The 22,430-nt window shown below is 43.9% G+C and overlaps 1 protein-coding gene across 2 annotated transcripts in view; it reads right to left on the bottom strand.

The window, feature by feature from the left end:
• The window catches only part of PIAS1 (protein inhibitor of activated STAT 1), a 51,589-nt gene that overhangs the window by 2,245 nt on the left and 26,914 nt on the right, over positions 1-22,430 (bottom strand). For both annotated transcript variants that reach the window (XM_030955190.1, XM_030955191.1), the window contains exons 3-11: positions 14,645-14,729; positions 13,843-13,890; positions 12,867-12,957; positions 12,249-12,383; positions 8,232-8,337; positions 6,313-6,386; positions 3,050-3,210; positions 1,411-1,541; positions 998-1,175 (exon numbers count right to left, since the gene is read on the bottom strand). In XM_030955190.1, the coding sequence (XP_030811050.1) occupies positions 998-1,175; positions 1,411-1,541; positions 3,050-3,210; positions 6,313-6,386; positions 8,232-8,337; positions 12,249-12,383; positions 12,867-12,957; positions 13,843-13,890; positions 14,645-14,729 (1,009 nt within the window). The remainder of the gene's footprint in view (positions 1-997; positions 1,176-1,410; positions 1,542-3,049; positions 3,211-6,312; positions 6,387-8,231; positions 8,338-12,248; positions 12,384-12,866; positions 12,958-13,842; positions 13,891-14,644; positions 14,730-22,430) is intronic.

Genomic DNA, 22,430 nt, shown 5'->3' with positions numbered 1-22,430 from the left:
CACCCTACAAGGTGATTCCAGCTGGAAAAGGTCGTGAGGGGCTGGAGTGGTCCCTGAGTGATTCCCACTGTGCAGCAGGAACACTTCCCACAGCATCCCTGGCTTCCATCCCAGACTATTTATGCAAACCAGGAGCTATTTCCAGCCTGGCTGCTCAGGTGTGCCCAGGTGCTTGTGGCACTCCCTGTTCCCACAGCCCTGCTCCTCCCTGGCTGCTGCTTCCACATTTCCCAATGGGAGAAAAACATTCCCAGATTTGCATAATCCACATTTTTGTGCCTTCTGCATCATTTGACACTCACTTTTTTCAAATACAACTGAAGTATTTTGTGTTGCACACTCAAAGCTGTGATTCCCTTTGCACCAATTCACAAACAGCTGAAATATTTTATTATGCTGCACACTTAAAACTGTGATTCCCTTTGCACATCTCACAAACACAACTGAAATATCTCATGGTGCTCCACACTCAAAGCTGTGATTTCCCTACGCACAATTTCACAAACACAACAGAAATATTTCATTGTGTTGCACACTTAAATCTTTTATTCCCTTTGCACCAATTCACAAACACAACAGAAATATTTCATTGTGGTCCACACTTAAAGCTTTGATTCCTCTTTGCACCATTTCACAAACACAATTGAAATATTTGTGCTGCACACTTAAATCTTTGATTCCCTTTGCACCACTTCAAAAACACAACAGAAATATTTGTGTTGCACGCTCAAAGCTGTGATTCCCCTTGCACCATTTCACAAACATAACTGAAATATTTCATTATGTTTCATTATGTTCCACACTTCAAGTTTTGATTCCCCTTTGCGCCATTTCACAAACACAACAGAAATATTTCATTTCACTCAAAGCTGTGAATTCAACCTCAGGCCTCGTGCTGGGAGCAAACCCAGAGCTACCACAGGAGGTTCTAACCCAGCCCCAGAAGTTTCTAGAGCTGATTTATGCTGGAATCTCTGACTCCCCCTGCAGTGCTCACCCCTTGTTGTTCATGGGTGATGCTGGGGATATGGAGGGACAGCTCCTCTTGGCCGAGGGCTCCTCCTCCTCCTCGTCTGAGGAGCTGTCGATGGTCAGGTCGATCACTTCCACCTTCTTATTTTTGTTGGATTGTTGGTGAGAGGACACCTGGTGTTCCAAGGAGGAGCTGATACATCCTGCACAGAACCAACAATCAGTTACACCCACAGCTCGTTAAAAAGCTCAGAATTAAAATAAAAAATAATCACAGAATGTTGGTAACTTTAAACACCACCAGCCCCAGACAGGGGTGACCCAATTAGCTGAACAGAAATGATTAAAGCTATAAATACATGTTTAAAAATGAGCATTTTGGGAGGGAAGGAGCCCAGGGGATCCCAGAGAGCCCTTCAGAGCCCAGCCATGGCTCACCATCCACTCCGTTGTAGGATGCGGTCACCTCCTGCACTTCCTTCTTGGACCTCATGGGAGCCCAGGACCCATCCTCCTTGAACTGGATTTCATCACAATCTGTACAGAACTTCAGGATTTCCATGAACAGCCTGTTCATAAAAATATCTTATATCAGTCCTAAAAAGAGCTTTTTTCCCTTTATTAGTCAGTGTAAGTCTGAATTTGTGGTGAAGCTTTTACTGTTCTGCTCTTCTCTCACTGTCTCCTTGATAAAAAGGAATCGCTGACAAAATTCAAGTATTACCTAAAATAAAAATCTGCAAAAATTATTTAAAAGCACTGAGAATGGAGTCCTGCAGAGCTCATGACACAGAACTCTCCATTTCCCAAAACAAAGGAATTCTGTGAACCAGAGTTGATAAAAAATCCTGACAAAACTTAACTGAGGAAACCTCTCCTAAATCTGAGGATTTAAGGACTTGTGAAACTTTCTACCAAATGCAGAGCATGAGAATCTCAATTTGCAGCCTCTCCTCCTACAGGCACCTCCTAAAATTTTAGGATCCTGGCAGCACATCACTGCCAGTGGGAATTCCAGCTTCTGACCAGGCCCATTCATGTGGTTCTGCAGGGAAGAGCTTGGCTTTAATTAGAGCTTGGCTTTAATTAGCTCCCTCTTTCCCAGATCGGAGCATTTTCCACAAATAACTTTCTCTTCAGGATGCTCCAGTTAGATCAGACCCAACATCTGCACCTGGCAGCACCAGGAGAAATAGGGACATGTGGGGTTTGCATTATTCCTGCTTTTTGGCTTGGCTGTTTTAGGCAGAAACCTCAAGCAGGAGCCCCCCAGCTCTTTGATCCAAGGCAGATTTATCCCTGGAAATTTGGGGATGCAGGAGTCCAGATCAGCCTGAGTGTCTTTTGCAAGGCTCTAAAGGGACCCTGAGTGATCTCATCCTTCCCTGGCAAAATAAAACACATATTCCCTAAAAAAGACTCCCCATTGATGAGGTGGTTTTTTAAGATTTTGGGGCTTCCTGGGGGTTTTCAGCTTTGCTTTTGGGGTTTTTCTGTGCATGTTTCATCAATCTTTGGGCTTTGTTTTCATATTGAGAGTACTCTCAGAAACCTCTACTTATTCTCCCCCTCTATATAAAAAAAAAGAAAAATTTCTCTCTTAAAGAAATTAAAATGCAACCCCAGAAATCCACACTTGGCCCAGCCCGAGGTGAGATTTATTTATTTTTTCAGTGTTTTGCAAGCAGGCAGAGCCAGGGAATCAATCTGTGTGTCACTTTCTATAGATAGCAACTCCCCGAGTGTGAAATTGTACACGGAATTGTGCAGGCACTCAGAGGGGTGGCAGCATTGATTTGCTCTGTCTGTTATCAGCCCTGCCAGATTTGTACAGCTGCTCCATTAAAAGGAAATACAGCATGTGCTGTTTGCACCTAGGAAAGCTCAGGAATTTACTGAGAATCGCTCTCATTATTATCAAGTTGAGTTTGAAGGAGCAGAATCCTTGAGAAGGAGCTGCTCAGGAATTCCTGACCAGCAGCAGTGAAATCCAACATGGGGAGCTCCAAAAGGAGGGAAATCCACTTGGTTTCAGACAGGAACATCCCCTTGGGGTTCTGATTTCAGCTTTACTCACCCATCAATGATGAGATGCTCGTAAGGAGCTTTCTTGTCACACACAGGGCACACCCAGGTGGGTTTCTTCTCGTTCATTTGGATATAGAGAGTGGCATCAAAACACTGCAGGTGGGAGCAGGTCAGGGCCCTGCAGGGGATGGTCAGGCGCATCTTGCCAAGCTGGAAGAGGAAAAAAACCAGGATTTTATTACCTTGGAGTTAAACTGACCACCAGGGCTTTCCTGCCTGAAAAGAGACAAGAGTTAGGTTGAGTTTTATTCCAGAAAGAACTCTCAGAAATCTGAGTTTTGTCACATGCACACAGTTCCCTCCTTCCTGTATGTTTGGAAGGGCATAAAAGTGAATAAAAATCATGTTTTGAGTTTTATTTGATCCAGGAAGCTGAAGAATACATCCTGCCATATTCCTGTAACAAAATGCACTGAGCACTTGTAAATAGCAGTGTCCTGGATGGACCAAAAAATAGAATTATTATATATTACTCCATGTATTATATGGACCAAAACCAGCATTATCCTTCACTATCATGCAAGTATCATTACACTTGAAAGGAAAGCAGACAGCAAAAGGAATTTCACTTTAATCTGAAATAAAAATCTCCTCACAAAACGCCAGCAGTTGCTCAAAAAACCCCAAATGTTCTTGCTTGCTAGACTATTGTAATTTTTCTACTTTCAGATTTTGCAGCTGTAGTTAGTTCTTTTTTCTCTGCTCTTTCTATTTCTAAGGCTTATTTTTACAGCTTTCTGAAAATCTTACCTTTATTCCCTACATTTCCTCCTCTTGGTACAACTAAAAAGAAACTCTTTGAACTTTGTTGTTAATTGACTACTTCATGTTACATGGCTCTACTATAATATGTATTTTTGTTTATTTGAATCACTTCTCTTGTTTTAAGCACTGGAGGGGCCTGGACTGACCACAGCAAAGGTGAGAGCAGCAAGGTCTGACCGGGATTTTCACCACATGAAAACCCAACAGAACAATAATTTATGGAGTGATGCCTTGGGAAGGCTGAGCTAGAGCAGAGGCTGGGCAGAGTTCCAGAATAAAGCAGGGATTTATTCAAAGCATCTCCTCCATGGACCCACCTTGGGCAGCACAAGAGCCCAGCCAGGGCTGCACCCAAGATGAACCAAAATGGCCCCAAAATGCACGGCCGGGCACGGGGTCTGTCCCTGGGATCAGTTCTGCTCCATTTGCACCTTGCAGTTCATTGTCCCATTCCAGCTTTAGCCCCTGCAGTCCCACCCTGCTTGTTTTTCTCTCTGCAGCCCACGGGGTTTGTGCTCTTGGGCCTGAGATTTGGATCATTTGTCATTGGTGCCCAGCTGGAGCAGGAATTGTTTTGTCTCCCTGCTCTGTGCACAGAGCTCACCATCCCCTCATGTGAACCCAGACCCAGCACTAAAGCAGCACAGAACCTGAAAAATATAAAATCCAAACCTGAGGCATCAGGAGGAGAATTGTTTCCACTGAGGAGTGTGAAGTCATGTTTATTTGGCTGAAACATGCACAAGGTTGCACCTGAGCAGCTCTGGCTGCTCCCAAGGCTGGCAGTGGGATTTCTGGGAGCGTGGCTCAATCCAGCTGATGCTGAGCAGTACAGGAGGATGCCACAGGATGGCACCAGAATATCCCCAAACCCAAACCCACACCACAAACAAAGGCTCTTCTCACAGGCCACCACTTCCTCCAGCCTGATGGTGAGGGCTTGTTTTTATTCCCTCTGAACTGAAATCTCATTTATTTTCCTTTCCCCTGGCTCTCAGTCACCGTCACCCTGTCCCCAGTGACGGGAGGGGACACAGAATTCCCACAGGAGATGCTCTGGTGCCAGGCGTTTGGCACCTCCTCCCCCCAAATCCATGACCAAACACATTATTCCAGTCCCAAAAATCACATTATTCCCATCCCAAATCCAACACCCCCCCTGCTCTGTGTGTGTCAGGAGTTCTCATCTCCCAGCTGCTGCGGCAATGGCTCGTTTGACTTTTGGGCGCAGCTCAGGAGCATCAGAGGGAAAACCTGGATGCTTCAAAAGGAAAATAAGGAAAGTCAAAGACAGGAAGGACATCAAAACCCCATCCCAAAAAAAAAACAGATTTAACAGAAAGTTTTTCTTGTGTCTCTGCCTGTGATGTACCTGAGGGAAAAAGAAAAAGCTAATTTAAAAACCAGGAAGATTTTTCCCAAGGTTTTGGTAGAAAATCTCTGCCTGTGATATCCCTGAGGGAAAAAAAAAAAAAGATTTAAAAAACAGGAAGATTTTTTTCCAGGGTTTTGGTAAAAAACCTCTGCCTGTGATGGGATTTAACCAGGCTCAGAGTTCCCAGGTTGGTGCTTTTTTCCCATTTTTGGCACTGAACCTCCTGGATCGGCTCTGCCACAAAAAACACAAAAAAAAAAAACAGGGATGCATCCCAAGTGTGGAAAAGCTGCATTCCCATCACTGGGACTGACTTCTGCCTGCTGGCAGCCAAAAAAACACTGCATTAATTTCTTTCACGAGCACACAAAACATTTCTATTTCCCTGCTAAAAAACAGGAGTTCAGGATTTGTAAACAAAGCTGCAGAACCTCCAGTACACCCCTGGATTTGGAATTTTTCTCCAGTTAAATATTTGGTCCTGCTGCAGGGCCTGGGGATTTATTTCTTTGTGCTTTCAGGGGAGAAATGAACATGAATTTGAGTGTGCTCTGAAGTTCAGGCTCAGAGCAGCCCCTCTGGATCCTGGATGCCAAATTCCAGGGAAGATCTGAGCAGCTTGGAGGGCAAAATTAAAAAGTAAAATTTAAATTAAAATTTAAAATTAAAACCAAAATTAAAATAAAATTAAATTAAAATTAAACACTTTGTTTGAACTATTCCAGGACACTGCTTTGGCTTTAAATTCAGATTATTAAATCCAAGTATGCATTTGCACAATTTCAGGAGGTGCTGCCTCCTTTGGCTGCTTTGAACATCAGATTCCCCCCTTTTCCCCCTTTTTGAGGGAGTTTTTATCAATCCAAGCCCAAGCTGCACTCTCAGAGGATCCAGTGACACATTAAATGTATGCTTACATATATTTTGAGTAACAATTCCAAGCTAATGGAATATTCATTTTCCCAGGGGCATTTCAGAAGCTTTTCAGCACAGAGATAATTTCAGCTGCTCTCTGTCCCCACAAAGTTACACCAGGTAAACACGAGGTAATTTCCACCACAACAGCCACATTTCCATCAGAATCACTTTTGAGGAATAAAAAATCAACTTACTGGACAAAGCAGAGACACTCTTAGGCTGGTTGTTGCTATTTCACTGTCTGGATCAGCAGTTAGCTTCTCTTTAACTGGCATTTGAAAGAAAAAAGGTTTATTTTAGGTTAATTCAAACATGAATTGGATGATAAAGAAATAAAATAAATCTGAAATGGTGTGCTAAACTTTGAACTCAAGACCCCTAAAACTTGTTTACCCAGAGATGTCTTAACTCCTTTGCATGCAACTTTGTACCTGACCATTATTTAATATTTAATATCACATTAATTTCACTTCCAACTTCAAGCTAAACTTGTTAACAACTCTCACATGGACAGGCACCACTACAATCCCCAAAATCCTCATCAAGTGATTTCAAACTGAAAAGCAAATTGAGCAATAGGCAGTCAGCAGTACCCTGACGAAATCTGAGATTTAAATAACTGCAGTGAAATATTGAAGTCTTTAATTCCTGGAGTTTTTCATCCTCTATTTTTGTTTACAAGGCCTGTTTCATGAGCAGCCATTGGTAAAATGAACAAGTCAGACTAATTTTATTCCTATTCCTCTTGCTAAGGACTGGACCTACACCTTCATCCTCACCCTGCAGAGCAGCAGCCACCTGGAACTTTGTAGATTTTTGTGCATTTTGTGCATAAATCTGTAGATTTTTGTGCATTTTGTGCATAAATCATCAAACTGCATTAGGACAAATTAATGCCCAGCATTATTATTTAGTGCTGGACTCATTTCTTCCCCTCTGGAGAAGGTACAACCCCTGATGTGAGCATTAATTAAAGAGTAATTTTATATGATCAGGTGCTGGGATTTTGCCCCCTCCCTGAAAACCAAACGCACAGCAGCTTTTGCTGGTTTTATGCCACAAATTTCCATCAATTTGTTGTCAGAGGAGACAGAAAGGCAGCAGATTCACTCTGCAGTGAGGAGGGGCTCTGTGCTGGGCTCACCCCACAACTTTGGAACAGAAATGCCCAGACCCAGGCCCGGGGAGGCTCCAGCCCTGAGGTGCTGAATGCCCACTTCACTGTAAAACATTGTCCAACTTGTGCCATTCTGCACCAGTTCTTAGTGCTGTACTAATTTCTTCCCTTCTGTAGAAGGTAAAAGCCCTGATGTGAGCATTAATTGAAGAGTAACATCACTATCAGGGGCTGCGATTTCCCCCCCTCTCTGAAAACCAAACCTGCAGCAGTTTTTATGTTTTTATGCCACAAATTTCCACCAATTTGTCGTCAGAGGAGACAGAAAGGCAGAAAGGCAGCAAATTCACTCTGCAGTGAGGAGGGGCTCTGTGCTGGGCACTGTCTCCGGGCTCACCCCACAACTTTGGGAACAGAAATGCTCGGTGGAGCTGCTCCTGCGCAGGCCTCGGCCTTCAGCCCACTGCACTGTAAAACACATTTATACCATTCTCCACAATTTTTTACTGCTGCTCTCATTTTCCCCCTCTGGAGAAGGTACAACCCCTGATGTGAGCATTAATTAAAGAGTAACACCACTATCAGGGGCTGGGATTTTTCCCCCCTCTGCCTGAAAACCAAACCCACAGCAGTTTGTGCCGATTTTATGCCACAAACTTCCACCAATTCCTTCTCCCGAGGTACTGAATGCCCACTTGACTGCAGAGCACAGTTGTGCCATTCTGCACAAACAAAGCCAGGATGGCTGGGCTGAAAGAGATTCTCTTGCATTTTTCCCCTCACAGTGTCAACAGGGTTCCTGGACTGGCTCCTAGTGCAAACAAAGGCTCTGAGTCTTTGAATTGGAGCTGAACACAAAGAACACCACTATCACATTCCCAAAGCCCAGAGGGCTGTAGGAAGTCCAAAGCTTGGTTAGCACAGTCCTAATTCCAAATCTCCCCTCACAAAAGTGATTTTTTTATCCTTTTTTACAGAAGGCCGGCAGACACATACTCAGTGCTCTGGAGTGATCCGGGTTCCGGATTCCCTTGGCCCGCAACCGCTGCAGGAGCACCGTGGAGGAGAGCTGCTTCACCAGGTACACTGCCATGGAATAGTTCTGGAAAACACCACAAAACATCAGAGAAAACCCCAAAACATCAGAGAAAATACCAAAAACAGAAAAATCCCTGTCTGCAGTACATAACAGTTTGTTATGGGATTGCATGGAGGAGAGCTGCTTCACCAGGTACACTGCCAAAAATGAAAAGTTCTGCATAAAAAACAAAAACATCAGAAAAACAAAACAAATGTCTGCAGTACATAACAATTTGTTATGGGATTGCATGGAGGAGAGCTGCTTCACCAGGTCCACTGCCATGGAATAGTTCTGGAAAACACCACAAAACATCAGAGAAAACCCCAAAACATCAGAGAAAATACCAAAAAGAAAATACCAAAAACAGAAAAATCCCTGTCTGCAGTACATAACAGTTTGTTATGGGATTGCATGGAGGAGAGCTGCTTCACCAGGTCCACTGCCATGGAATAGTTCTGGAAAACACCACAAAATGTCAGAGAAAACCCAAAACATCAGAGAAAACCCTGTCTGCAGCAAATAACAGTTTGTTATGGGATTGCAGGGCACTGTGGAGGAGAGCTGCTTCACCAGGCACATTGCCATGGAATAGCTCTGGAAAACCGCACAAAATATCAGAGAAAACCCAAAACATCAGAGAAAACCCTAAAAATATCAGGGAAAACCCCAAAAACATCAGGGAAAACCCCAAAAACATCAGAGAAAATCCTGCAGCAAATAACAGTTTGTTATGGGATTGCAGGGCACTGCTGAGGAGAGCTGCTCCATCAGGCACACTGCCATGGAATAGCTCTGGAAAACCCCACAAAATATCAGAGAAAACCCAAAAACATCAGGGAAAACCCCAAAAACATCTGAGAAAACCCTGTCTGCAGCACTCAACAGTTTATTATGGGATTGCAGAGCACCATGGAGGAGAGCTACTTCAATTTTATACTGACAACATTCAGTACACTTGTATCAGTACATTGAATTTTACAAGGATAATGTTCAGCACTATGCTTGTGTCAGTATATTTAATTTTATACAGACAATGTTCAGCACTGCACTGGTGTCAGTATATTTAATTTTATATTGATAATATTCAGTACTGCACTTGTGTCAGTATATTTAATTTTATATTGATAATGTTCAGCACTGCACTGGTGTCAGTACAGTGAATTTTACATGCATAATGTTCAGCATTGCAGTTGTGTCAGTATATTTAATTTTATATGGTGCACTGGTGTCAGTGCATTTAAGGAAAGCTGTCAGGTCAAATATGATCAGAATTTTTTCTTGCTTTTAATAAAAACCTATTTGCTTTCAAAATAGGAAAAGAAGCAGCGATGCCTCTTCCCAAGATGCATCACCTGCACTATCTGGAAGCATTGCCATCTTTTTCTTCTCCTCAATTGTCTCTGAGATGTGAATTTCATCACCAAAGCAGCTCAGAGGCAGAACCCAACTCTGTCATGTGCCACAACTCAGGTGAACCTTCCCTCATGGAATGAACTCTTCCTGCCATGGAGCCCAAATTTCTGGGATTTCTGAAGCTCTCATTTTTCTTATAATCTCCAGAAAAATCAGGTTATAAATGTCTTTCTAAAAATATGACTCAGCAGCAACACCTCTCATCCCCCAGAATGGAAAGGACCAAATCCATGTTCTCACATTAGGGTACGTCAATTATTTTTTGATTTGAACATTGGCTAAACCTGGAGCTGCATTCATACAATTTAAATTGAAAAATAAAAGGCTTCCCTCAGCAAGTGCCACACGTTTCCACTTTAAAAAAAATCCATGCAATTGTGACATCCCCCATCCTTTATGTAGGATCTGAAGGCAGGCTCTCAGTGATATATCTCACCACAAAATCACACCAATTGGATCAGCATCAGAAACACCACATTTTAAATATTTTATTCTCACAATGAATGCTTCTCACATCGTTAAAAACCACTACTGCCTTAACTTGTTTGTTTAATGCCTCAATTAGGAGAGGAGTTAGAAAAATGCTAATTAACGTTGTGAAATTATTTACCGACAGCTTGAATCTACAAAGGCAGGAACTTGCCCAAGGCATCTTGTACAGAAGGCTCTTGAAACAGATTGTGTAAAAATCACAGTGAGGGCTCCAGCAAAGGTAGGGAGCACAGTTGGGACCAGAACTGACTCTTGAGGGAAGGGGGAGAAGGGAACTCAGATTTTGTGCTACACAGGCACAGCCAAATATAAAATAATTCTTCACATTTCACTGTCAAATGTGAAATAATCAAATTAGGAAAGGTTGTGTCTTCAAGAATCAATTTAGGAAGGGTTGTGTCTTAAAAAAATGTATTCAGGAAGGATTGTTTTTTATAGAACTCCAGGATGGTTTGTGTCAGAAAGGATCTTAAATCCCATCCCATTCCACCCCTGCCATGGGCAGGGACACCTTCCCCTGTCCCAGGCTGCTCCAACCCTGTCCTACAACTCTAATGCTTATTTATGCCAGAAGTTCCCCAAAATGTTCTTTATAACTGATTAATCTGTGAAACCTGAGAACCAGCCAGCTCCCAAGGGATTGACTCAAACTTGGGGCACTTCTTGTCCCTAAATCCTGAATTGTGAATCCCTCAGAGCAGCATCTGGGACCCACCCACCTGCAGCTCAGCATGCAAACCCAAGCAGGCTGATTTGGAACTGCTTCCTTCTGATACCTGCAGCTCTCATTAGACAAAAGAGGATTTTTGGACCAGAATCACTCAGCCACCATCTGAATGGAGATTGTTTTCTGCTCCACAAGAAATCCACGCCGAAATCCCACCCTGGTGTTTCAGAGCTGCCTATTGTCCCTGACTGGAGTGTAAGCATTTTTCCATGCTGGGCTTTGCACGCTGACAAATTCTTGGCCAAAGTTTCACCTCAGGACAATTCTGGGCACTTCTAAAAACAGGATGGGGGCAGTGGCAGCAGCACACGGTGCCTCTGGAATGCCCACCCAGCAGCTTTGGTGCCAGCACTGAAAGCAGCTCAGTAATTCATGGCTGATTTACTGGAGTCACTTTTTGCAGCACATTCCAGATTTCATTAGCCCGGTGGAACATCAGCGATTTTCTGACACCGGTTGTAACCTCCTCCCGACAGCCACAAAAAAATGGTAAAAACATGAGGTTTTAAATGTGAAGGATAAGGAGAGCAGCTGGGAGAAATGTAGAAAAGGTCAATGGAATCAACTGGGCTGGGCTGTTTTGTGTCCTCACTCACAGCTCCAAAGGGCCACTCTGGGCTCCATGGCACCCGCTCCTTGCAAGTCCAAGCCAAGCTTTGTCAAGTCCCTGCAGTCAGGAAGAGCTTCAAAGTCTGAAGTTTGGCCAAATCAACAAACAAATGGCTTAGAGGATGCCTTGATCTCTTTATCTGGGCCCTCCCCGAGTCACAAGGATGAGGAGGGAGAGATCCCAGCCCGAAGGTGAGGGGGGATCTGAGGGAGCATATCCCGCAGCACGGAATTCCAGCTGGACAACTGCAGCTATGATGTTTTTTCTCCTGAGAAGCTGAGAGGCTTCAGAAACAAAATGTAAACAATGGTTATCTGCTGCTGTGGAATGCAACAGGTGCATCTGTGATTGGTCTCATGTGGTTGTTTGTAATTAATGGCCAATCACAGTCAGCTGGCTCAGACTCTTTGTCCGAGACACAAGATTTTGTTATCATTCCTTCTTTTTCTATGCTTAGCTAGCCTTCTGATGAAATGTTTTCTTCTATTCTTTTAGCATAGTTTAATATAATATATATCATAAAATAATAAATCAGCCTTCTGAAACATGGAGTCAGCTCCTCGTCTCTTCCCTCTTCCTAAGACCCCTGTGAACACGGTCACAGACAAGGACATCCGTGGCCACCCCAGCAAGGATTTTCTGCCCAGGATTACCTCTAAAGCAGACAGAGGAGACCCCAGAGGCACTCACCCTGCCAATCTCTGCAGTCCAGGACACAACGATGGTGTTGGGGACCGTGGTGGACAGGCGGACGAGTGAGGTAATGTTGATTGGTCGGCTGGGGCGCTTTGGTTCAACACCGTTTTTGGTTGGTGGCAGGTAGCCCTGAAAAGCAAAATTGCAGCTCTCAGAAAAAAGAATCCCACAGTGCTTTTGTCTCCTGTCCCTCCCAATACACCTGGACCAGGCTCTATGGTTAATTCAAAGAGAGAAGGATCAGACAATAAAATATGGAGCATTTTAGAAGCTCTTTCTCCTGATGGGAATTAAGAATATTAAAGGGAACTTTGCCACCTCTCCTGTCCCGGAAAAACTAAACAGAAACCCCTGAACTTTGGACCAGAGTTTCTAAAATTCAATCCTTTTTTCTCTGCTCATGAGAATATTACTAAATGTATCATCTTGAAAAGTGATTATACATTTTAACTTCCATATGAACTCTGGATCTACTGGCTAAAACAAATTACTTGATCTTTTCTGTTCATTCCAATGCTCCAGAATGTGAAAACAATGATTGGGATAAATTTTCAGGCAGGTAATTCCTAATGATGCATCCCAAAATGAGTACTAAAAGGAGATTTTACTTACTGGAAGGCTGCATGGTTTCCCATTGACTTTCACACACAGATTGGGTGGGAAGTGATCTTCTTGTGGACAACTGGTTTCTGATAAACAAAACCTAAAAGCAAAGAGCTGCCATCATCTTTCACTTTTACAGCGATTTAAAGATCATCTCTTCCCAGAAGGAACTGTTTCTCCACAGAGCTCTGAAATCATGACAGATCTTGCCAAACACAGCCCTCCAAAGATGTCACAGAGCAGGAAAACCCCCCAAAATCACAGTGCTTCAAGCAGCCTGGAGGTTCCTCCTCACATTCCTGGAGTTCCTCAGCCTGACTCATCCCACCCCCAATTTCTTCTCTGCCTCTTCTCCAGCCTGACCTCTCCACACAAGACCAAGTTGTCACAAATGACATTTCCCCCGTCCCAGCTGCAGCTCCAGGCAGTTTCTGCTGTTGAATTGATTTCTTTCCAGTTCAAAGAGGTGTTTTTGCTGCTGGGTCCCAGCAGGACCCACCCTTCCTGCTGCCAGCAGGACAATGAGCATTCCAAGGAGCAGCAGAACCTCTCAGCTGCCCTGGGCTCCTTCCAGGGACCTGCCCCATCCCTGCCCATGGATAATCCAAGAGGGGCTGGTTTCCCTCATCCCCTCCTCACCCTTGGTCCATCCCACCTCACCAGGCTGAGACAGAGGATTTAATCAGTTTATGATTGATTAAAAACCCCCAAATTCACCAGGCTGGTGACTCCCAAAGTGCCTAAAGAAGCAGATCTTGGAATGCCCATGGAATTCATCCCTGCTAAGAAAAACAACCCTCCCTGCTCATGGATTTTCCAGCCCCAGGACATGGAATGACCAAGGTGGAATTACAGGAAGGATTCACTGACAAGAAAATCAGCCAGGATGAGGAAAATCGGGCTCTTTTCCATCCAGGAATTCCCAAGCTGCTGGACAGGACCTGGCTGATAAATCCTGAAAACCAACAGGCAGCAAAATCCCTACCTTAGCTGGACCTGTACTGTGAAGTCACATTTGGTCCCAGAAATATCCCTGGAAACAAGAGAAAATGGATTAAAATTTCCAGCTTTTCACAAGATTTCTCAGTATTGCAATATAGATTCCTCATGAGTTTGCTGGAAGTTCAATTTATGGAAAACACTTCATTTTTACACAAAAAATGGAAAATTCACACTTTCAGGTATGTATAATGCACACCAGACTTTGCTGCTCCTGCTCAAACCACCACTCTCAAGAGAGGTTAAAAGGAAGAGGTTTTATTTTTTTGAGGTAAATAAATAAATTTGTGTCTGACCTCTATTTTTGTGGGGGTTTTTGTTAGATGTTTTTTGGGGTTTTTACTTTTTAGGTTTTTTGTTTGGCTTTTTGTTTTGTTTGTTTGTTTGCAGGGGTTTATTTGCTGCTTTTTTGGGGGATTTGTTTGTTTGTTTTGGTGAGTTATGTGTTTTATGGGTAGGTTTTGTGGAGTTCTTTTTTTTGCTTTTTTTGGGGTTTTTTGTATATTAGAAAGGAAATTCTGATGGTCACCATAAAGTCACAACTTTGTAATGAATTAACAGAGAAACTGGTGGCAAGGAAGAGCTGCAGGAAGCAGAATTCTGGATTTGCAGGGAGTTTAACACCAGAGAAACCCACCCCAAACTCAGCGGTGGGGCTGAATTCTCTGCTCCCCATACAACAAGACAAACCAATTCCCCACAGGAGTTTTCCCCGGCCGTTCCCAAGTAGGGCTGTGGAAAGCTGGGTGGATTTGGGGTGGATTATTTGGATTTCAGGGCTCACTCACATGGAGCTGCTGATCTGCTGCACTTGCTGCGGCGTCAGCGCGAAGGCAAAGCAGGTTTCTCGAAACCTCTGGCTGTTATCTGAGGCTGCAAGAGAGCAGAGAGCATCAAAAAGCAGCCAGGACAATCAGGAAATAATTACATCGAGTCAGAACACACGGGATTTTTTCAACTCCAGCAGCATCAGACACATCTGGCTCTGAAGAGCTTTTGAGGAAGTTGCCATTGGAAGCCTCCTGTAAATAAAAATACAATGAACAAACTTTATGTGCCTATAAAGTGTACATTAAAATAGGGCTGGAGATAACAGCAGAGCTGAGGCAAATCAAGGCTTTTTATCGCTGTAATTTCATGTCAAACGTGCTCTGATATGAAATAAAAATATATCTGAGGATTTCTCATCAATCACTTTTTTTATTTCCCTCCATGCACCAGATCAGGCTCGGCCTGTCAAAGTTCACAGAGGGGCTGAACACAACACGTGGGACATCTCACATTTCAGTTTGATGGTTTTTGGATTTCAATGCACCAAATATATCCAGAATAAGCCAAGAACTCGTGAGATCTGCAGCCATAAAATCTGATTTTAAAGCCTTCCCACTCTGTGCCACAGCGCTCCAGAACCAAACAGTGCTCAAGAGTAAAATGCTCCTGCTGGAAACTAATGTCAAATATCTCTAAAGTAGTGGTTTTAGCTAAAACACAGCCTTTCACAGGGCCACTGCAGCAATGAAAAAGGTTTTTTTAAATAATAACCTGAAAGAAAGCATCATCTCCCCAGAGAATGATTCCACACACTCACCAACACACAGTGAATGAAAAGCTGCTTGTAAGTTGCACTTCAATCCCATTATTCTTCATAATTTTTAAGTTCTGAATAAATATCTGAATAAATCTGTAAGTTCTGAATAAATATTATATAATACAATTATTCTGAATAAATCTTTGTAATTATCTGCGCACTAAACACTGGATAAATTTCCCATTTTTTGCTTTACTATAATGCATTCTTGACTCATCCCTGAGTGACAGCTGAGTGAGTATTTCAGGGTGAGAATTGAGATTTTGTTCCAAGCAGCGTGTGGTGGGTTGGAACCAACAATAGCAAAGACACTGAGTGTAAATATTACAGCAGGAGCCTCCCAAATTTCCATTTCTTATCTTTCCTGCATCACACTGCCCCAAAATCCTTCGCTGATCCCATGATTTGCTGCTGTGCATGAGCAGGAACAGGGACATGAAGCTGCCGCTTGGAATCTTTGAGAAAGAACTAAGTTTTATAAATAACTCAGATTTTGAAATGCATACATTTCCTGCATACGATGTCTGCAGGAAACAGACACAATGTATACAATTAACAATGAAAATCTGCTTTCACATTTGCTCTTCCATAGAATTTGACACCTATTTTTAGCTATAAATGGCAAGATCACAATTACAAACTCTAATTAACAAAAGCTGAATTAGCCAAGCTCATGCACTGCAGAGAAATGAGGGAATTCCAGTTGTTATTTCCTCCTTTTCCATGGGTTTTTCTGCTGGGTTGGTTTTCCTCCCAGGTGTTATTTGCTTTAGCCTGGAAATTGTCAATTTTGGCTTTATTAGAAAAGTTCTGGAAGGTTCTTGGGAACCTCCAGCACTTCACTAATTAAAAACTGCTGACTATTTAACTAATGCCACCTTCATTTAAAGCTCAATTATCCAGAGAAGCCAACCAGCAGCTACCAAAATTCCTTGGATCTCCCTAGATTTTCTCTTTTCCATCTTTTTTGCAGCAGCTCCAATTTAGGGAATCCAGCAGGGAAATGGGCAAACAGGAGGAACTGAATTTGTGTGCAGTAGGAAAACAAAGTTTGGACCAAAGGTTCTGAAATTCAATCCTTTTTCCTCTGCTCATGTTGGTCACAGATTTATTTTTACTAAACAGTGATATGAAAAGTGGGGTTTGAACTTCCATATTCACAGAATCACTGAGTTACTAAGGTTGGAAAAAACCTCAAAGTTCACCAGGTTCAACTCCTGACTGAAGAGCACCTTAGCAATTAAATCAAAATTGGATTTTTGAGCCCTTCCAGGGATGGTGATTCCACATTTCCCTGGGAAAGCTGTTTCAATACTTATCCACTCTCCCAGGAAAGAAATATTTCCTAACATCCAACTGTTGTATTGGTCAAATTAAAGCATTTATACTTTTATTTGGGAGAAAATGGGGAAGGACATCCCTGAGTGCTGCCATGGGAGCTTTCCCTACTCCAGCCCTCCTCAGGAGTTGTGCCAGGACAGAAAACTTCAAAAAGCCTCTGCTTGAACCAAAACCTAAATTCAAAAAGGCCTCTGACGTTTCTTCTTGAGATCTGGGAGGTTTTTTTGTGTTTTCAGTGTCTTCTGTGTGGTTACTGCTACAGCCTCAAAGAGGAGACTTGGAAAGGGACTTAGGTCAAGGGGATGGGTTTAAATGGCCAGGGAATGGGGTTAGATGGGATTTGGGAAGGAATTCCTCCCTGGGACCGTGGGGAGGGGCTGGGATGGAATTCCCAGAGAAGCTCCCTGGATCCCTGCAAATGCCCAAGACAAGGCTTGGAACACCCTGGGATAGTGGAGGGTGTGGGGATGGGATAGGGATATGATTCATGGGATCCATGGGATGGGATGGGATCCATGAGATGGGATGGGATCCATGAGATGGAGATGGGATCCATGGGATGGAGATGGGATCCATGGGATGGAGATGGGATCCATGGGATAGGATCCATGGGATCCATGAGATGGGATGGGATCCATGGGATGGAGATGGGATCCATGGGATGGGATGGGATCCATGGGATGGGATGGGCTCCATGGGATGGAGATGGGATGGGATCCACGGGATGGGATCCACGGGATGGGATGAGATCCATGGGATAGGATCCATGGGATCCATGGGATAGGATCCATGGGATGCATGAGATGGGATGGGATCCATGGGATGGGATGGGATTTCAGCTCCCTTCCAACCCAAACCCTCCTGGAATTCTGTGCTCACTGCCTGTGTCCCAGTGAGCAAACGCTGATCCCCTGCAGGATCCCTGGGGAGCAGCTCTGCCTCCCCTGCTCCCCAGCCCTGCTCCGTGTGCAGCCCTCGCTGTGACTGCCACGGGAGCACGGCCAGATTGCAACGAGGGAAGGGGGAAAAAAGCTGTTAATTAGGCAAAGATGCTCCAAAAGGCAATCAAAATATTTCCAAACTCCTGCCAGACGGAGCAGAGCAGGCACAGGGAGGCAGGCAAGGAGCTCCCTGAAACTACAACTGACTTATGGTCAGGCTCCTCAGCTACTCCCAGGATACAACTCTGCCCCTTGCATGTGCAGCTGCCTCTAAAAAAGAGACAAAATCTGATTTTTCTTTGTGGTTTTCCCTAATCTTCTCCCTTATCATCTTTCTAGGCCCACATCTAGTCCATTCCAGATCTGCTTACCCTACAAATGAAGCGTGAAGATCCCACCAAACCACATTAAACACTGAGCAGCTGCTCCCCTAAAAACCAAATCTCTGCGTTTATCTCTGCCTCCAACCCTCTATTCCCAAAGATCTGAGATTCTCCAAGGCAGGAACATTGGGAATTTGAAACTTCAGGGTGCAGAAAAGCTGACAGATTTCTGTTAATTCATCTGGTGTATCTGCTGTGTTTAAAACACCAAACAGATCCTGGCAAATCAAGCACATAATTTACTTTTAGATGTTCTGGAGGATGATTAAAACTAGAAAAAATATAGTTTTAGACAAAAAAAAATCATTCTGGTGGCTACAAACACAACTGTGCCCTGCAAACAACGATCATTATTTAACAAAAGAAAGGTAAAAATAGATCTGCAATTGAAAACCAAGAGGATGGAAATAGAATTTATAATCCAATAACGCTGGAATCAAGCCAGGACAACAGAGTTAATATGGACATTCTTCAGAAAGATGCCAGGAATGTTTCTGGGGGGTTGGGTTTGTTGTTTCTTTTCCAGAACTATGATTTATTAAATATCAAAACATTTTCTTTTGTACTGTGAGTGCAACAAGAGTTTGGAAAAGTCAAAATGCCTAAAAAGTTACAGAGTTTCTCCTCCCAAACTTTTCTTTTCCTAATTTCACCAACATCTCCTGAATTATTCCAGGCTTACCTCACTCCAGGGATGATCCAGATTGGTAGAGATTAACTGAGGGACAAAATTATGCCCTGCTGGTTGTGGATTTCCTTAAAACACTTCACTGAGGTAAAAAGTTCCCAAAATTTGAGGGAAAACTGTTTTAACACATGGTATTCATAGGATCAAACCACTTAAAATGGTATAGGAACAAAAATATAAATACAAATATAAATAAATAAAATAAATATTAATAAATATATAAAATATATAAATATAAATGTAAATGTAACTATAATTGCAAATCTAAATATAAATATACACACTGTATATGTATGTATATATTAAAAAATATATGTATATACACAGATCACCTGTTTAATAAATAAAAATGGTACAGAAAAGCCATTTTCTACTAATTCTGCTCTTTATTTTGGAAAACCCCTCCAGCACCAGCGTGAAAAAAAGAACCCAGCTTGAGTGGCTGCATTTTCTACAGCTCTAAAAATATTCTGTTCCACCTCACCAGTACCCAGGGCTAAAAATAGCCACACAATCTTTCTGCAGCAAAATACCTCTTGCTGTCTTGAGAAAAAGCCACTCTCTGAATTTCCACTCAGGCACAGACACCTTCAAATCTTTCAGGAATTTTTTGGGATCAAGGAGTTGTGGTGGTGATGCTTCCTAAGCACCAATAAACTGAGGTTCATCCTCCCACCAGCATCACCAATTATTAAATACTGAAGGGAATGTATTAAAGAAAGGCTTGCACTAAAATTAAACTTGCACTTTACACAAGAATTATCTATGATATCATTACATGGTCCCATTCCCAATGATTCCCAATAGTTGTGTTCATTTCCAAAGGCAAAAAGAGCTGTAAGGAAGAGGATGAGGAGCAGAGGAAACTTTTGCTGCATGCTGTAAGAAAAACAAGAGATGCCCAATTGGTTATTCACTAACTAATGGTCTGGATTAGCTAAATTTGTCCAAATATTAACCAGAAATGTGGAATTTCCTGGGGCTTCCATGATTCCTCATGGAATTTCCAGCTTTCTCATGTGCCCAGGGGCAGGAAGGAAGCTGGGTCTGAGGTTTGGGATGGGAATCAGGACAAGGATTTTCCCCCAAGGCTGGGGGGGGCTGGGACAGCTCCCCAGGGAATGGGCACATTCCCAACAACTCCAGGAATATTTGGGTAATGCTCTCAGGGATGCACAGGGGGGGATTTTGGGGTGTCTGGACTGGGGAATCCTTCCCAGCTCAGGACATCCCCCAATTCTTGCTTCCCCTCCCCAGACAGGTGAGGTGCCTTGTTCTGCTTTTCCTTTAAACAACAGAAGGCATTTTATCAACTTATGTTCAATGCTCTATCAAACACCACAGCTGAAAATTTCACCTCCACCTCCCAATCAGACCAAAACTGTGCTCAGATGAGGGCACAGCAAGTATGTGAGCTTTGAAAATGTGAGAATTCAGAGAGGTTTGAGTGCAAAGCCTGCTGCAGGGCAGGCAATCCAGGACACCCAGACATGGGGAGCCCCTGGGACCCCCCTGCCCAGGGCTCCCTTCCCCAGCTGCCCCTGGAGCAGCAGCCAGGGCTGTGCTGGGGCTGTGGAGAAGCTCAATCCAAGGAGGTCTGGAGGAGGAAAACCCACCTTGATGGGGGAGCTCATCTTGATGCCTTGGGAAGGCTGAGGTGGAGCAGAGGCTGGGCAAAGTTCCAGAATAAAGAGGGATTTATTCAAAGCATCTCCTCCATGGATCCACCTTGGGCAGCACAAGAGCCCAGCCAGGGCTGCACCCAAGATGAACCAAAATGGCCCCAAAATGCACGGCCGGGCACGGGGTCTGTCCCTGGGATCAGTTCTGCTCCATTTGCACCTTGCAGTTCATTGTCCCATTCCAGCTTTAGCCCCTGCAGTCCCACCCTGCTTGTTTTTCTCTCTGCAGCCCACGGGGTTTGTGCTCCTGGGCTGAGATTTGGGTCATTTGTCATTGGTGCCCAGCTGGAGCAGGAATTGTTTTGTCTCCCTGCTCTGTGCACAGAGCTCACCATCCCATAATATGAAGCCCAGACCCACACACTAAAGCAGCACAGAACCTGAAAAATATAAAATCCAAACCTGAGGCATCAATCTCAGGATGGCCTTTAAAGCCACCCCAAATTCTGGAGTTCCCCAGTAACCCAGTGTTTATTTACACATCAACACTTCCTGCCTCTGAGCCCCCAGCTCTGTCACCTTCTGGAAGCAGCAGCACTTCCAGCCCACACCCACCACTCCTGCATTTCCTGCTGCATTAAATGCAGCTGGAGTGAGCAGGATGGGGCTGGGAGCAGCCAGATCCTCTCCCTGGGAAAGGCTCTCAGCCATCACTAAACCCATCCCAGCCCATGCCAAAGCAGGGCTCTGCACCCCAAAATCCATCACCTGACACCCCTCAGCCATGCCCTACACAAGCTGTGGGATTCAGGAAATCTGAGCTCCAGAGCCAAGAGAAATCCCAAATTCCCACTGCTTTTTGTCCCGCCGTGGCCATTCTGCTTCATTCCAATTATCACAATGGGTGCTGCATCCCTAACCTTTCCAAACCCTTCAAAACCACTTGAGGGGAAGCATTTTAGCAAACACCCAAATCCTTCTTCCCCTGCTGAGCCCTTCTGGCACCCCCACAGGTCACAGCTGTGCCCACAAACACCCCGAGGATAGGAAAGTGCCAGGGCCATGTTCCCCACCTTGGAACAGGGGAAAAACTGAACCCTGGCTCTGGTCAGCTGCTGCATTCATCCCTTCAAATCGATTTTACATTCTGTTCAACTCACAGTTAATCCTCAGGAGGAACAGGCAGAGCCACCCTGGGGGTGGGAAAGGAAGGGAGTAAAGAGATGTGAAGCAGCTTATTTGAAATTGTGCCTAAAGATATATATGAAAATAGCCTGGAAATACTCCAAGGGCTACAATTAATCCATAAATATTATGGATTTTATAACTCTTTCTGATATGTTGTATAAACAGAAGACAGAAGAGATCAGCTGGAAATTATGTGCAATTGGACAGACATTTATGTGTGATTATTCATTCTTTAAATCACTCATGCTGTGGAGCATTTCTGAAGACCTGCAGGAAGATCAGGGGACTCTTCCATGCCAACATTCCAAACTCTTCACTCTCCCAGCCACCATGGATCCCAGCTCTCCCCTCCTGTATCCCTGGATCTCACCTGACCCATCATTTCTGCAGAGGGAAGGAACATCACAGGATCCTCCTTACTCAAATTCAGCCCCTTGATTCCTTCTGACACCTGAATTACGTCCCACAACTCCAATGCTGCTTTCAGGCTCCGATATTTTAACTTTTATTGCTAAAAGCACCAAGTCAGCCACTTCAAAGGAGCAGCACAAAGGCAGCACTGCCACATCCCTGCTGGATCCTGGCTCTGCAGAAGTGTTCCTCTCAACAAGAAAAGTTTTTTCCTCAGGCACAAGATGGGATTGCTGGGCCAGGGAGATGGGTTTTGTCCCTTGTTTGTCCTAACTTGGGATATTTTATATTCTCTGCGATTCTCTGGAAGCCAAGTGGCTTCCCAGCTCCATTCCATCCGTGTCTGGAAACATCCATGTCCTGTCAGGGCCTGGAAACTTCATCAGGGCCTGGAATCTTGGACATCCATGTC

This window comes from Camarhynchus parvulus, chromosome 10 (assembly GCF_901933205.1).
Source record: "Camarhynchus parvulus chromosome 10, STF_HiC, whole genome shotgun sequence".
Lineage (NCBI taxonomy): Eukaryota > Metazoa > Chordata > Aves > Passeriformes > Thraupidae > Camarhynchus > Camarhynchus parvulus.
This window is presented reverse-complemented; position numbering and strand designations above follow the sequence as displayed.